The sequence below is a fragment of the Haemaphysalis longicornis genome, unplaced genomic scaffold (genome assembly GCF_048455015.1).
Source record: "Haemaphysalis longicornis isolate Haplotype H1 unplaced genomic scaffold, Haemaphysalis longicornis Haplotype H1 scaffold_7, whole genome shotgun sequence".
Classification (NCBI taxonomy): Eukaryota; Metazoa; Arthropoda; class Arachnida; order Ixodida; family Ixodidae; genus Haemaphysalis; species Haemaphysalis longicornis.
Genome location: NW_027526422.1, coordinates 163,149,092 through 163,165,489, shown reverse-complemented (window position 1 = coordinate 163,165,489; position 16,398 = coordinate 163,149,092). Strand labels below are relative to the sequence as shown.

General features: G+C 43.9%; 1 protein-coding gene across 1 annotated transcript in view; it reads right to left on the bottom strand.

The window, feature by feature from the left end:
* Positions 1-425: 425 nt before the first annotated feature.
* LOC144145413 (uncharacterized) overlaps positions 426-16,398 on the bottom strand; it is a 39,186-nt gene continuing 23,213 nt past the window's right edge. The window contains exons 2-5 of the mRNA XM_077677023.1: positions 15,808-15,959; positions 12,379-12,446; positions 5,763-5,843; positions 426-723 (exon numbers count right to left, since the gene is read on the bottom strand). Coding sequence (XP_077533149.1) covers positions 572-723; positions 5,763-5,843; positions 12,379-12,446; positions 15,808-15,959 — 453 coding nt within the window. The 3' untranslated portion in view covers positions 426-571. The remainder of the gene's footprint in view (positions 724-5,762; positions 5,844-12,378; positions 12,447-15,807; positions 15,960-16,398) is intronic.

Here is a 16,398-nt window from a genome sequence, read left to right as displayed (position 1 = left end):
GCAACAGCAACGCCACGGTGTCGAGGGACACTGAAAGGTTCTGCCATTCCCATCAACTTTCCTTCACAGGGAAGGCGACAGATTAGTTTGGTGGCTCGGTATCAGGGGTGCCGAACCCTACTGTTAGCATTACGGCGAGAAGCTGTCAAATTCACGTAGTAATACAAAACATCAGTGGTAAAGTACACTCTCCGCACAGTTACCAAAGCGCGGAAACAATTGACTGATGTCAATATGTGAACTTTTATTTATTAGCCAGTACGTCTCCTGTCCGTGCATGAAAAGAAGATGGCGTGAGTTGATAGAAAAGAAATACAAGAAGCACCGTGCAATTTGCATGAGTAGGGAACTCCGAATCTATAATTTCTCTGGGTTATTGGCACATATCCAGACTTGTGAAAAACATGCTGTCTTATTTTCTGCATTATTAGTACATCTTAACGTAACAAAGTTGTCTTCCAATTTCCCAATGATGCTGAAATCAAATAAAAAGCAGATAAATATGGCACACAATTAGTCACCAATGCCATAGTCAATTCGGAATCCGGAAATTCAAGTTATGGGAAAGAGTTTAGTCATCCGCATCTTCTATGTCCGTGAAGTCGTCTTCGCAGAGGTCGGCGTCGTGCAGTGGCACAGCGAACCCGCAGATGTCTCCGAACTGCTCAAGGCAGTGTACCGGCACCAAGTCTTCGACCTCTTTCGACACCCACAGCGTGCACTCTGCGTATAGCATAATTAACGGGTTACACTTTTTACCACAAGCAGGCATAGGTGTCACTGTGATCACACGCTATATTACGCGCTCGCGTGGTTGCAAATCAACCCACTACTCGGCCTCTTTTTCTTATGCAGAAGAAAAGCATGTGCTGCCTCTTGGGGAATGACTACCATAGTATTTACGTCAGCCTCTTTTTAACATTTACCACCCGAGCTAGTTACCGATAACTGAATGGTTCCAATCAATATTATTTTTCCCGCAAGTGCGGAAAATTTTTGATACTGGCCTCAGTGATGAGCCTATCAAATGAGGGCAAATTCCCATTATTCGTGGACACAAGGAAAGGCGCGTATATTGATCGGTGCATGGTTGGTTACCCAAACTGTACAGCAGGTACACAACAAGAAATACCACCTCTTTCTTATAAATGTACCCGCTGTGAGAACTTTTCACCTCCTGCCACCGAATCGCAGCTAGAAACAAATATACTGCAATCTATAACATTGTCGTTTTCCTTTGTCATGTGTGACAGCAGCATTTTTGAAGTCACTACATTGAAAAGCTGGTGCAGCAACAGGTCGCGGCATATGAATTACCAAAAACGACACCTGTAACAAAGCGGTCAATAAGCACAGAAATGCGCTACGTGATGACCTACATTCCAGTGGCGTTTACTCGTGTTTAAACAGTAGAGCGGCGTTAAACGTTGGTCAAGAAATTGCCTTTGTTTTTAAAATATTTTATGGGTCTTTGTAAATGTGTGTCGTTCGCACCTCCTTGCGTTATTTTTTTTTTTCTAATTAGCAAGGAGACAAGTATGCAAACGTCTTCCTAAGGGCGCATTCATACTCGTTCACTTCAGCTAAAGTACCGACACAAATACCTTTTGAAGTACAGTGGTACTTGATTTCCTGAAAACAAGCAGCCAACCTGAAATCCCACGGGAACATTCGAACGAATGTTCCTTGGAAGCAAATTTTGTGGAAAAGCTTCTGAACAAAAAGTGGTTCGCCTAGTTGTGGTGACTCGTAAGTGTCTGTTTATACATGAACCTTAACCTTAGAGCAAATAATATTACATTCGGTGGGTAAAACAGCGGAGATAAGACAATTGTTGGAAAGGCGGCGAAAGTACAACCTCCCTTCATCGGACAAAAATTGCGGAATTAAGAAATTCTCCCCAAGGAAACGAATCTGGACAGATTGAGGACTCACTCACGCAGTGTTCGCGGCTCTTCTATTGGTTTCGAGGGTTTAAACAAGGTGATTTATTGCAATTAGATACTTCAGATCAAACAAAAGAATAAAAAACGCATCCGTTCTTCATTCTTTGAGCACTCACAGGCACAATGCCTGATAGCATTGTATTTGGTTTCTTCTCCACGGTGCTTCGTATTTTGCTTGTGGTCAGATTGGAATTTTCACTGCTTTGTAATAGCGCATTTTCTGCAATGGGTGCATTTAGTTCTGGACGGTTCATTCGTTCAAATAAAAGGCAAAGAAGAAATTACTTTAAAAGCATTCGTTCAGGAGGTAGACTAAACAAAACGAAAGAAAACCCATGATGGTGTCTATACTCCCTGGGGTGGAATCGGTGCTCAGCGCGAACTGCAGTCTTGTCGGTCAGGGCGTATACCTGGTGCGTCTAAGGAAGGGATTGCGTGAGCAGCTACCGCACGGCGGTGCGCAATACTCTGCTTTTATCTCGCAGCCCTTGACTGCCGTGGAGCATGCTGTTCAAAATTGTGTTTGAACCTCTCGCACAAATATGACGTGGTTCGGATGATCCGCAAACAGAGGATGCGGCTACCCATGGGGAAAGTGTGAGCGGGAGCCACTAAAACGTTCTGAACCGTGGTGACGCTCTCGGAGTCGCGCCTTAGCTGCGTGGTGCACCCTGCCGCTCACACTTTGGCGGGTCGCCGGTTTCCCGCTTTCCGTCTGCTGGGCTAGCACATCGCTCGTCCGGTTACACGGGTGCCGCCGCAGCGGCGAAACCCGTGTACCGGGCACCAAAGCTCTGTGCGCGATGAGGGAGATAACGTATACCCTAGGCACACATTTTGGGCTTGAGTGGTATGACAGACATTTCAAACAGTTTTATCCAAGAAATACCTTACGTACCGCATATTCCATAGCTTACCGGTGGAAGTGTTTTAGTATTATCGCTTTGTGGCAATGAAAAAAGTGGTGTCCTCATTTACCTCAACTTCTGTGCATTGTAATAGTCCGTATTTTGGAAGTAACATGGTGTGTGCAACGTTTTTTTCTGAAGTCTGCCTAAGTTACCTTTTTCTTATTTTTCAATACTTATTCTTCTTTTAGAAAGATAGGTGCGGGCCTTAAATATCAAAAAATCGACAGAAGTAACATAAACAGGTAAAGAGGCTCCCAGCCTTTCGTACTCGTAAAGGAAGATGCGAAGAGATTAAAGGAACAAGTTAACCATAACTAGGTGCAAGCGATTGGACGCGTTCTTAGCCCGCGCAAGGTGAAATCCGAAAGCTCTAAAAACCAATATAGTATGCGTTTGTTATTGAAAACTTCCACTTGCACAGAATGCGCACTTTCAGAGCAATTTTGTTAGGAAAGTCGGGTTAGTAATATGAACTGCTGAGCCTCTGTTAGGCAGCTGAAAGATTCACGAGAGGGAAGACACAAATGCGCCTCTAAAGATGCAGTAGGAGCTCCAAGGACCACAAAACGGACTCGTGCAGAATTCATTCTTCCGTGAATAAAGAAAATGAAAGAATATCAAGGTAAGGCACGTAACTTGGAAAGCGCGCAACAAGGGATTCTCAAGTAGCGTTATGGTTAAGGGTGCCCAAGAGGAGAAAGAAAGGCATAACCTCCACAGAGGATTAGGATTCTGGGGAAATGAGTTTACTGAATAAGGCAAAACAGAAGTTTCCCTGTCTACAGGACCCTGATTGGGCGCATTAGGGTTACACGTGCAAAAATAGTAAACCGTGCAACGGATTGTTTGTATTTCTATTGAGTTATATTTTTTGCACATCCATAATCCGTGCGTCGTATAATTAGATTGGGTTTTCGGATTCTTTCACAATATATATTTGTGTTTCTCAATACAGTTCCTATTCGCTATGAGTGTTTCATATGGAGAATTTGTTTTCTCCCTTACCCTGCATTTGGGCTCCTTTTGTATACTAGGAATGGTTCACAGCAACTACAAATAGTGTTCGTTACGTAAACATCAATGCGTTGACTGTAATTATTACTAATACAATGATGGTGATGTAGATGTTCTCAATGAACTGTAATAAAAAACTGAGCTGATGGCCACACATCTGGTGTACCAAAACAACTGTTTAAAATGCTTTTATAGAGCAACTTAGAGATTATGATGGCACAGTTAGAATTTTGCGATAAGCTCACATTTTGGAGAAGTAAATACACACGACGAGGTAGCAGTGGCGCCTGCAAGGTTGAATCAACAAAACACTTTGCTCGGCCACTGATCTTCTGTAGCGTTTCCTAATTGAGTTTCCACGTACTGTAAATACATTTGTTTATTAGCTTACAATGATTACAAATCAGTAAATATCGGTGCTATTTGGCGTTTTTGAGACTCTTTTCGGCGCTGCTCTGTCAAATTGCAGCGCCGACAGATTGTGCACCTAAGAGAAAGCTGAAGGTAATGTGAATCCCCAAAGCTCTTTTGCGTAATCCTTCACAACAGTTTTTTTTGTGGCCATTATGAAGAGTAAACTAGAGCTATTCACTCGCACTAAACAATGGGCACCCGGGAATCGTCATACGAAATATGCTAATCTGCCCGTTCCAGATTGCATAAAGGCAGTTGTTTTATATTTGAAATTGCCTATAATGAGAAGTCCACCATCTTCACCTAAGACTCCGATGCTCTTCTTTGCTGTCAGATAATTTCTTCTTGTTATGTAGCGAACGAGCAAAGACGTGCCCGTACGTGTGAAGTTTGAGATATTTTGCCGCCGTAGTGATTGTTTTCTACACCTAGCTAACCGGACCATTTCTCCATGCTCACAATGTCATGAGGCGGTACGATGACCGCGAGGTTTCTGCAACCTCAATGACGTAAAGAACTTGACAAGTGGTGGGGAGGTAATTATAAACTGTTTGAGACACACAAAATATGATTAAACAGTAGTGTTGGTGCTGAGACACTATCGGTTTCTTTATCTTTATAACGTGCATTTTTAGTGCACGTTTATTCATATTTCTTTGAATAGTACAAATATTTTGGCGGATAGTTATTTTGTGAATAATGCTTTTTTTTTAAATACGGTTTAAACAAAGTGGAAACTAAATAAGGGATGACGGGCTTCGTATGTTTTTGAAAAGCTGGACGGCAAAAACTAGAAGGTGCGCTCATAAGACTCGCAAAAACTGTTGAATGCGGCACTCGGAATAAAACCACACCTATAAACAAATGAATATATGTTCATTTGGGCGCAGAAAATCAAATATAAAATGAAATATCAAAAAATATGTCTCATCACTGGCATTTCCCCGCAAGGGGTGTCTCTATCTTATGAACAAGGAACTGCGCCAATGGGCACCAAAATATCGCCAATATTGCCAATCTCACGTGTAGTTATGCAAGTAAATATACCGAGTGGGTGATGCTGTTTTCCCAAGGTCATCAGATTTTTTCACCACTTACAACCAACATATATACTCCTTTAATCAAGTGAACCCTCTGAAAGCAGGACCCGAGTAATTCCTGGCGCTGTTGAAGGGAAATCGGAACAACCGCGGGTGTAGTCACATCGAGAATTTAGATTATATTCGGGAAAGTGGACGGAACAGGTTCTTTAGGGCGAGGGGCGCTGTAAAGCCAGCTGCGGCTACTCTTCCTGTGGAACGAAATAATTTTCAAAATCTTCCTGGCGAACAGTTTCTACGATCTGTTTCATTGAATATTAGTCTCTATCTCTCCCTATTTAATAAATGTGGTTTTGGTCAAATATGCGTTATTTGGCAACATATATAATTTGATGGAACAGAACATCTAGGTTTAAAGTATGGTTCTGATTACTCACCTTCCGCAAAGTGCGATGCTTCGGTTATAACGCAGTCCTTGTAGTCGGTGTAACGAACATACTTCACCTCAGGCACTTCGTCTGCGCAAGTGTTAAGAAACACTAGTTTTATTCCTTAGCAAGGCATGGGCAAGTGATGACCAAACACTATACGCCTCGAGCGCTACATGTAGGGGCGCCACTGAAATCCCCATAACGGCCTATTTCGAAAGCAGTCGTGGGAGTTTGCGGCCCGCTCACTACTGTCGCCGTTGCTCTTGCGGCACATTCGCGACTGATATTTCCCGTTTGTCTGCGTTGGAAATGCATATTTATGTGTGGAAGTCACTTTTTCGCAAATCTTGTGTATTTGCGAGGGGGGAAATGCTTCTGACGCGATGTTAGTGTGGTGCACTTGGTCCACACAAGCGCCAGGTGTGTGTCACAGGCCGGCTTCGTAAAACCAGCATATGCATGGAGCTGGTTGTAATTCCACGGCCCTGAAATCTACTAAAAGTACCTCCGTAAGTAGCATTCGTTCAGATACACATGCTACAGCTATAGATTACGATGTATATCCGTTTCGTGTGCTTACATATTCTAGCGTATAGCACACCTCGCCAGTTACGCTTCAAACTTCACAAATTGATCGCTACCCTGAACAAGCCAATGTAGCATAATTTTCACATGCATTCTACGAAATAAGTACAATGGATAATGCAAAATTATATGCGGGAATCAGCACACGACAAATATTTCACTGCTGGGTCATCTTGTCTTGAGGTCAGCACCCGCAAACATTCATGATCTCGTACATGTATACTCCCCTTATATATCCGCGTCCGCGACTAAACGCTTTCTCGAAACATCTTCATATGACATAGGCAGCCTGCAGAATCTAGCAAAAAAGTGAAATCCGAGGAGCTGATCAGATACCACACTCTTACAAGGACACCTTTTATCGCTTGTGACTACGCATGTACTTACTGTATGCTACAAAAAATGCGTCCTCCGAGTGATCAGGTGCTCGGTAAAGTCGAAAGCCTAAATAAAAGTGAACGCGCAGCTTACGACAACATCTACTCCTTGATTTCGCTCCGCGATTGAACAAAACAATCATTAAGCATCCCCCTGCCGTACCCGCCCCCTTCCCATGTATTGCAGAATAGCAGTGCATTTAGCATCTAGTGGTCTGGCGAGTTCTACCTGTCTTAAGTTTCGACGAACTTTTTTTGCATTTCCGAAGCTGCCCTGTTTTTTTTTATTCTCGTACGAGCTATTCGCTTTCTTCTGGAGTGGCAGAAAATTTATTTTTCTGTGGTTTTATTAACCCACCTTCGTTCTTCCAATAAGGCGTTAATGGGCACATATTTCACGACGCACAGCCCGGTAATATACCTAACATATTTGCGCGGCCTCTATTCCCATAAACGGCGCAAGTTATTATTTGGTATTAGGTAAACACGTCCCTGAATCATACTTTTTCGCGACGTATATATTCGAAACAAAGCCCAACTCCTTGTCCGCGCTACAAAATGAAAGCAACCTCTCACGGTGTCTGTACCAGGTACAAACGAGGCGACAAAAGAATTCACTTCCGTCTCTCGAATAACTATATGGTCTGTCGTAGTCGCAGGTGATAGTGGTGATATGCTGCTGCCGTCGCCGAAGCCCGTAATAGCGGCGAAGAAGCGCGCAGTGCCACGTCCCGGGATAGTTCTCGCTGGCGTTCGAGCGCTCTATCAGGACGCATCTGTTTTCTGAAGTGCCCTAAACGTACTATTTGCTTACAGTCGTCCCCATAACAAGCTGTTTAGGGCGCCGAAAGGCAAAAGGAAGCGAAAGAGAAACAAAATACTGCATGAGGCACTACCCGCAGCGCAGCGCCCATTCCGTAGGCGCCGCGGAGAAGCGGAGGCAGGCGGCGCAGCTATCGCGAAGCTCGAGGGGTTTCATCATCATCACCAGCCTGTCTACGCCCACTGCAGGGCAAAGGCCTCTCCCATTATTCTCCAACTACCTCGGTCCTGTGCCAACTGTGACCAATTTATCCCCGCAAACTTCTTGATCTCATCTGCCCATCTAACTTTCTGCCGCCCCCTGCAGCGCTTGCCTTCTCTAGGGATCCACTCTGTTACCCTTAATGACCAGCGGTTATCTTGCCTTCGCATTACATGCCCTGCCCAAGTCCATTTCTTCTTCTTAATTTCTACTAATATGTCTTTAACACCAGTTTGCTCCCTGACCCACTCGGCTCTCTTCTTGTCCCTTAATGTTACACCTATCATTTTCCGCTACATTTCCCGCTGAGTCGTTCTCAATTTAAGTTGAACCCTCTTAGTGAGCCTCCAAGTTTCTGCCCCGTAGGTGAGTACCGGTAAGATGCAGCTGTCATACACTTTCTTCTTCAGCGACAATAGTAGGATGCTATTCATTATCTGAGAATGTCTACCATATGCACCCCACCCCATTCTGATCCTTCTAATTATCTCTGCCTCATGGTTGGGATCTGGGGTCACAACTTGGCCTAAGTATGTATATTCGCTTACCACTTCCACTGCCTCGCCATCTATCTCGAACTGCTGTGCTGTCCCGAGGTTATTGATCATTACTTTAGTTTTCTGCATATTAATTTTCAGGCCCACGGTTCTACTCTGTTCGCCAAGTGCGGAAAGCATGCTTTGCAATTAGTCCCCCGAGTTACTTAGCAAGGCAACGTCATCAGCAAATCTGAGGTTACTGAGGTATTCTCCATTAACCCTTACTCCCACCTGTTCCCAATCCAACGTTCTGAATACTTCTTGTAAGCATGCTGTGAATAACATTGGAGAGATTGTGTCTCCTTGTCTGACACCCTTCCTTATAGGTATTTTACTGCTCTCCTTATGGAGGATGATGGTAGCTGTAGACCCATTATAGATATCCTCTAGTATTCTTACATAATGCTCATCTACCCCCTGGTTCCGTAATGCCTGAATGACTGCTAGGGTTTCAACCGAGTCAAATGCTTTCTCATAATCTATGAAGGCTATATATAGGGGTTGAGTATACTCAGCGCACTTCTCTATCACCTGATTGATCGTGTTAATATGGTCCATTGTTGAATAACCTTTACGGAACCCTGCTTGTTCTTTAGGTTGACTGAAATCTAAGGTAGCGGAGATTCGGGTAGCGATTACTTTCGTAAATACCTTGTAGACGACTGACAGTAAGCTGATCGGTCTGTAGTTTTTCAAGTCCTTCATGTCGCCTTTCTTATGGATTAAGAAAGGTTTACGAGGGGTTTACCTTTGACCAAAAATAGTGAAAACACCAAAAATCTTTACTGAAGTGGGCCCTGCACTGTCGCGCCACTTGTTAACCGTTGACGGAATATGCAGTGAGCATATCTCCGGAAATACATTTCCGTTATCGACAAAGTTGGTGATCAAATGTTACTGACAACCACTTCAATTCTAAATTTACCACAATAACCCTTAACACGGCAGCTGACACCAGTTCTTAATAAAGTAGCGGGGCTTTCCAATTGAAATACAATAACTACGATATATGTTAAGGTTAAAACGAGCTAAAAATATAAAAATCTTTTTTTGAGATGCGAATTAAGAGAAAATAAATATTTACAGAAAACATGCAGAAGTTGTTATGTCTGAGTGGCCACGATGTATGCACGACATCATGGCGATAAATAGCTACCGCAAAAAGCCAGCACAGACGCCCTGCGTGAACTTTATGGCAAGCACAGTTCAGTGAAAAAGTGCGCTGTAGTGTGATAAACAAATGAATTAAAAATGGCCGCGTAGTTGAGCACTTCCCTGCAAATATCTTCGAAAGGCAATAGTCTGCTGCCGCTTCTTCCTCGTAAATGACTCCCTTCTCCCCTCTACCAACCTATCAACCCTCCCCCATTTGGATTCTTTCGCGATAAACACTGAAGAGGTTTCTTAAAATCTATACGATTTCGCGAAGTTACAGCGGTCATGCAATCTGCAGGAACCTGTTGTTATCGCTTAACTTTGAGCACCACCACGAGGTCCTAACTCGCAGAGCCATTTTTGAATTTTTTGGTCAAATTATTGTTTTCAAACAACGTATTTTTATTAGTTCTCGCAAGTATAAAAAATGAAATTCCTTTTAAAATAAACGAACCCTACGAGTAGCAGTTGTGGATTGACGTTCTCTTGAAATTTTTCTAATGTTTTTTATTTGCTCAACAGTTATGACAAGTATGATGCGTTTTCAGATTTAGTGCTTCGGAAAGGCAGTGGCCCTTTAACCTTCGCGTTCAACAATCTCTTTACGTGTGGCCGGATTCCTGATCCGACGGACTGACACACAGGCAGAAAAAAAACATAAAAAGATGCTGAACAAAGTTTCGCGTGGAAGTAGCCCAAGAAAGACTATCCTCCCTAAAAGGGACGCTCAGAGGGTGACTGATATACGGTACAGCGGAATGTATTTTCCAACGCTACTAAGGATGTACCCGAGACAACAGCTTGATATTTTTTTTGTGCGTGAGCTTGTACGCTCCAGATGTGCGGGTGTGCGTGTCGTGTGTAAAAACTCATGAGTTAAAGGTTCCCGCTTCGGAAGTCGAATATTTCAGCACTAGAGTCATCGCCCTGCGATGGGAAATACCGTAGGTGGCAGTCGAGGAACTAATTTGTCATAAATAACATGGTTTGTAATTAGAGGAAAAAAACGGTGATGGGTACTCATTCGGAAGACTGCTTATAAACAAATATTAAGGTAAAAAAAAGGACTAGAGCTTATGGCATCGCTCGCAAGCATTAGGAAGGCATCATGCTAAGTCACCGATTATTTGCTTCAAATTACTAAAATATGCATTTATTTATGTTTACGACACTGACCCACTGTTCAGGAGCATTTTATCTGGATCCCTTTGACGTTCGAATACTTATTTCCACACCACCCGACGGCACATGCACAATATATTTTCCTATTCCCCCAAACAAATTACGAGTAGGGAGTCAGCGCTTGTCCTGTGTCTTCCTTCTTTGTTGCTCCGTCTGCAGGTGCTTTTCTAGACGAAGATGAACGCGTAAAAACGTATATATATATACTTCTACATTGTTGGGAGAAATGAAATTTTTACTTATTTGTATCTCACTCGCCAGGTTAACATGCTCTCATCTCCCACGCTCGGTTGTATTCTTCTGGTGGGGCCGAAACCAAGCTACAAACTACTGACCCGTTTTGAATATACCTATATTCATAACCGCGCAACCCTAATCGGCTAAAAGAGGCACAAAGTATTGAGTAGCCTCCCTCCAACGACCACATGTTTTAGAACGGCACTATAAATACCGATTAGGCTACGCTCGAGAAACAGTACAGACAAGGTGAATAGTTACCGCCGAGATGAGTTTACACCTTATGCATGGCGATTTCATAAACCCCGTTCTGTATCGCCTTGCAACGATGCGGCATAGCGGAAGTTGCAACTTTATCCATTCGCTTTGTATAATCGATGTTCTTTACTCAAGCCAATAAACGTTTGCCTCATGTTTTATTTGGCGTCTGGAGTCGAGCTTTATGTCAGATTTTAGAGCTATTAAAAGCGCAGGCAGCCAGATGTCCAAAGCGGCATTATGTTTATAAGAAGGAAGATAAAAGACACCTACTTTTGTTGAAATTGATGGAAAATACATCCTTAAAATATTTGGTTTTCCTCTCTGCCACTTTTTTGTAATTGGTTTGCCAAGAGCTTTTCTAGGAAATTATCGTGGGTTCGAGAAAGGTTAACGTAGAATTGGGAATACAATTTACGTGGTCCCGCTTTATGGCAAGAAGTAAAATGTTCAGTGTGCTTCTTAGTGCGCGCGTGTTTCACCTCGTAATGTATAAAATAGGGTATGTTGAAAAATACACGCAATGCTAGGCAGAGAAATCTTAAAATTCGATGGGGTACTTTTATGCACACTTTTTAAGCAATGCCTAAATTGACAGTAGTCAGTTTTAGTTGAGCGCACGCAGCAGCTCTGCGCACGCAGGAACTTGCGGAGGCGCGAGAGCGCATGCACAGTACGTAAGCGGCAGCCACGCGCTTTGCGTGAGCAAGCAAGTTTTGGATTCTTGCGTTGCGGGTTTTGCGGGCTTTGAGGGCCGTACGCGAGGCCGCTCCCGTCTCTTTCCGGTCTCTCTCGCCCGTGAACGAAAGGAACAAAGGAGCGGCGTATCCCCACAAACTGGTTTACGGCTAGGTTTAAGTCTGGCGCTGGCCGACAACCACATGTTTCGTACGCCAATCTGGTTTTCAGCGGCGCTGCATTACACACAAAGCGCGCATTTCGGCGCTACTAGTTTAGCCACTCACCAGCGCTGTGCTGCCCCTACTTGCGCGCGCAACTCTCTCCGTACGCTCAACTAAAACTGTCTAGTATCATTTGAATGAAACCCACTCATTAAAGGTTGTTCCCGTTCCCTTCACTAGCTCCACAAAGTTTCCTGGTTTTTGAATCAGATACTACGGTAGACACAATACAATTCCTGACAAAATTGCAGGCTTTCTTTCATTCCAAAACGTATTAAAATTTGATACGATATATCCAACCTACAAGGCTTTTATAATATTACATTGAAGCCCTGAAAGAGCTAAAACAGCTTCGATATGTACCTTTCCCAACGGTGAAGTTGGCCGTATCTGGTGTTGCGCCTGCTGTGTAGTGGAACGCGTAGTGTTTTCTGCAAAAAAAATCACAGCGCAGTGTATAGCACGCTTCACCATAAGAGCAGCACATTTTCTTGTAGTTGATTTTGTGGCTCACTCCACACATGTACAGTAGCGGTGCCGGTTTTCCTTGATGTGTTCGCTTAATTTATCTAGCGGTGCATATAAATCTAGAAAACGTTGTGTAATTATTTCAAGGGGTATTTCAACCGACAAACGTGACGTTTAGGCATTCTAGCAAGATTTTGTCTATCAGCTGCGCAATTGAGTAAGCTAGTTAAAGTCGATGTTATATATTCGGAGCTGTGAATACAGATATACGCCGTTCTCTAAACAAAGTTATTTTGTAAAGACGCTTTAAGTACGCAGCTCTTCTGTTTTCAATGACCCATTCGGGTTTCAAAGATCGCACCAGAAAGGGCAGACAAAGCCAGTGGAACTTGACGTGCTTTGCTGCCGAAGATGAGATTCTTTTAGCCTTGCATAAACGCACGTCGGGGTGAGAAAATATCGTCGGTGAGATATTTTAAGGGCAGAAGAGAAATAAGTGACTTTGAAAGATCAGAAGTTGAATGACCTCACTTCCGAATTTCAATTTCTATATTTTGTGCAGAGAGGAAATGAGTTTTCTATGAAAGCATGGTGAACTAGAACATGTCGCCGGTCGTCGCCCACATGTGCTGACTGCCCAAAGCCCGAGACACTGGAGCACCTGCTCAGCTCCTGCCGCCAGTATGATGCCCTAGACCAGAGCTTGGGGCGGCACTCCAGCGTCTCGGGCGGCCAAGTTTCATCCTGATGGCCCTGCTTTTTTCGACTGGCCCCAATTCCATCCATCGGAAAGCCTTCCAACTTGACCCAGCCTCGCTCGAGGACACCGACCTCATCAAATGACTATAGGTCAATTCTTGCTGGCCAACTTTACGCACTCCTTATCTCTTTCTTTCTCTCCCTCTTTCTATGTCCCCATTTATTCTCACCTATCCCCTTGCATTCCCCCTCTCCCACTCCCCTGGACTGGATTGTATGCTGGTGAACTCCCAAATGAGTTAAAATACCCCCACTCCACTTCTTTTGCACTTTCTATCAATAAATCACCCACCACCTACCCCTAGTAGTTCGTTATAAAAACTGGAAGCGAATAAACATTGCTGCAACTATGTTTAACAATTCTTCTATTCACTTATACCCCATGTGAATGGAGTGATTAAAAAGTACGTTTCGATTCAGCAACGCAATACGACTCAGAAGTTTGTTTTCTTCCTTTAAATAGCTATGATATGTGCGTCTATGTGTCTGCGGTTTGTGTAGCTGCATTATTTTGATGAACAAGGTCTTCTGCACGCGAAGTTAGTTTGTTTTGCCGCATCTCATTGAGAGTGCGTATGTGTTCTGAGCAGCATGTTCTCAGAAAGATTGGCGCAATGTCATCTGTTATATGCGGAACATAGCTTAGGGAGGTAACAAGTACATTAAGAAATGGCCTATGTTCTTTCTTGCCTTTTCTAAGTCTTGGCTTCAGTTAGAACGGCTATTCAGTTGTTATAAGAGAGACAAAGTTTATTCACAGTTGAAGTGAGTATATGTGTGGTCGGGCTCTTCAGCCCGAGACTCCGTAGGTACGGACGGCTGTCTTTGCCCTTTCCGCTAGCGAAGGTGCCGTTCAGGGTAGGAGCTGGTCAGCGTACTATCCCATTGCTCGCCTGGGGGCTTCGGGATGGGGCAAGATCTGTGTTGGCACTCCCAGACAATATGATGCGCCTGGGGCTTGGAATTGTGTACACACAGGATCATAAAGAGTAGGATGGATGGCGTGTAGTCGTGTTCTGTGTGGGTTCGTATTAGTCTGCAGTTGTCTGAGTATGCCTTCCTGTTCTTTCGTTGCCTGATCGGTTACTGGTGGATAGAGTTGCCTCGGAAGTCGGTAATCTTGTGTAATGTCGGCGCATGTGAGGAGCGGTTGCAGGTGCGCTGCGACGTTTCTTGCGATGCAGGTAGGGCGTTCTCTGGCCAGGACGTGCCCCGTCTGGTTGTGCGAAGAGGAGAGTGCGCCGGGGTTCATACGATTTTGACCTGCTTTTGTGGGGGTTGTTGAAGCAGCACACGAAGCGTTTCTCTTCTAATCCTACCTGCGTAGTATGCTGGGCAGGCGGCTGGACTGTCCGTAATAATTTCTTTGGCCTTTGTCTGGGAGAGGGCAAGGGCGATAGCCATTTCTACAGCCTGCTGCGTGTTAGACGACCGGAGCGTCAGAGTTGGCATAAGGTCGGTTCCGGAGGTAATGGCCGCAGGTTACTCGGTACCTCGCGTATTGAGTCGCGTCTGTATAGACGGCGTCGTCTTGTCCTCCATACTCTTTTTCAATGCCGTAGCTCTTGCTGTGCCTCTTTCCTCGTGACGTTGTCCGTTGAATACGCAGGAATATGTCATCATTTATACGTGTTCCGTTCCTTATTGCTCGGGGGGTGACAGAGAGGCCCGAAAGTTTTTGTGTTCCACAAAATGATGTAAAGACCCGCAACTACATTTTGTGTTTGATTTCTTACCCTAACATACTACAGCAAAACATCCCGGAAGATAAAATCCGGATTCCTCTTCTATCCTTTACAGCAACATTACCGCCACGAAATGGCCCGAGGTATATCTCTCCAGGAAATTCCATGAGCTTCGTAAAATATATTCCACCACAGCATTTGCTTGATAACACAACGATGCTATTATTTAAGTAAAAATCACACCAATAAATCCATCTCCCAAAAAATCCAGCGACGAACCAGGAGCACTGTTTCCTCTCCGCCAAAAATTACTCTCCTCAGCCCATCTAATTCTGCTTTCTCTGTCCTACGCAGTCCTCCCTATAAATTCTGTGATATCTCCAACACATCATACTACTAGGCACGGCAGTGTTCTGCAAACATGAAGACTGTAAAATCCCGCACCCTTCCCTGAGCACTCCCTGCCCGCTCCTAGCTTCGGTGATTGTAAAGGACAATTGAAATGGCAGTCTTTCTTTCAGTCCTGTACCGATAAAACCATGCCAACTTACGCTAGTAGAAAAACCTATACTCTCTCTCTCTTTAAGCGCAAGTCCTGTATAACAGCGCTAAGAAGTCTTAAACACAGGCACGTGTTTCAATCATTTCGGCTTTTCTCTCCAAGCACCTATTAATAGTAGGAATATGAAAGGCTTGCAAATTCTTATAATTGATTAGGGAAACTGGTCTCCCCGTTAGGTATTAGGTACTACGTAAAGCAGTTCTCTTAAAGTTGAAGACGAAAGCGGCGGCGGAGTTTTTAGCATTTAAAAATGTGGCATTAGGGCGTTTTCTGTTATCGTCAAGTAACGTATATGCACTGAGCATTTCGGACGCTTACCTTGTGTGTTCAGGGCCATTGTTGAGTGACCAGACATATGTGACCGTTTTGGCCTCATAGTCATATTCAGTACGTATCGCCGTGAGACATTCAAAAATGGTGTCGTTGTTGCTGTCAGTTATGCCAATGGCATACGGAAAAGCTCCGAAAGCCTGAATAAAATAGAAAAGTGAGAAAAGCCACAACATATTACAATAAAATGAGCGCCTAGTCAACTCTACATTCCACAAAGTTCATGTGGAGAAAAAATACCAACTTAGGTGAGATAGCGTGCACCTTACAACGGGCAATATTTGTGGAAGGTAAGCGTATACCCGCCCTTTGAAAAGAGGAAGTCGCCAACTGCGGGTTTTCTCTAGCATTACTGCATTTATTTGTACACGATATTATTACAATATTCAAATTGGCCCACACGAAGGACGATGAAAACGGCGCTGGCTGTTCACCATTGGGCTCAATTTTAAGCTTTAAAGAGACTGGGCTATGATACTCAGCAGTGAAAAAACTCACACGTTCGGTTTTCCCCACTATGAGTATGAATTTATTCAAATCTTTGTTTTTGATCCTCCTATATTCAGAAGGCAATGAACA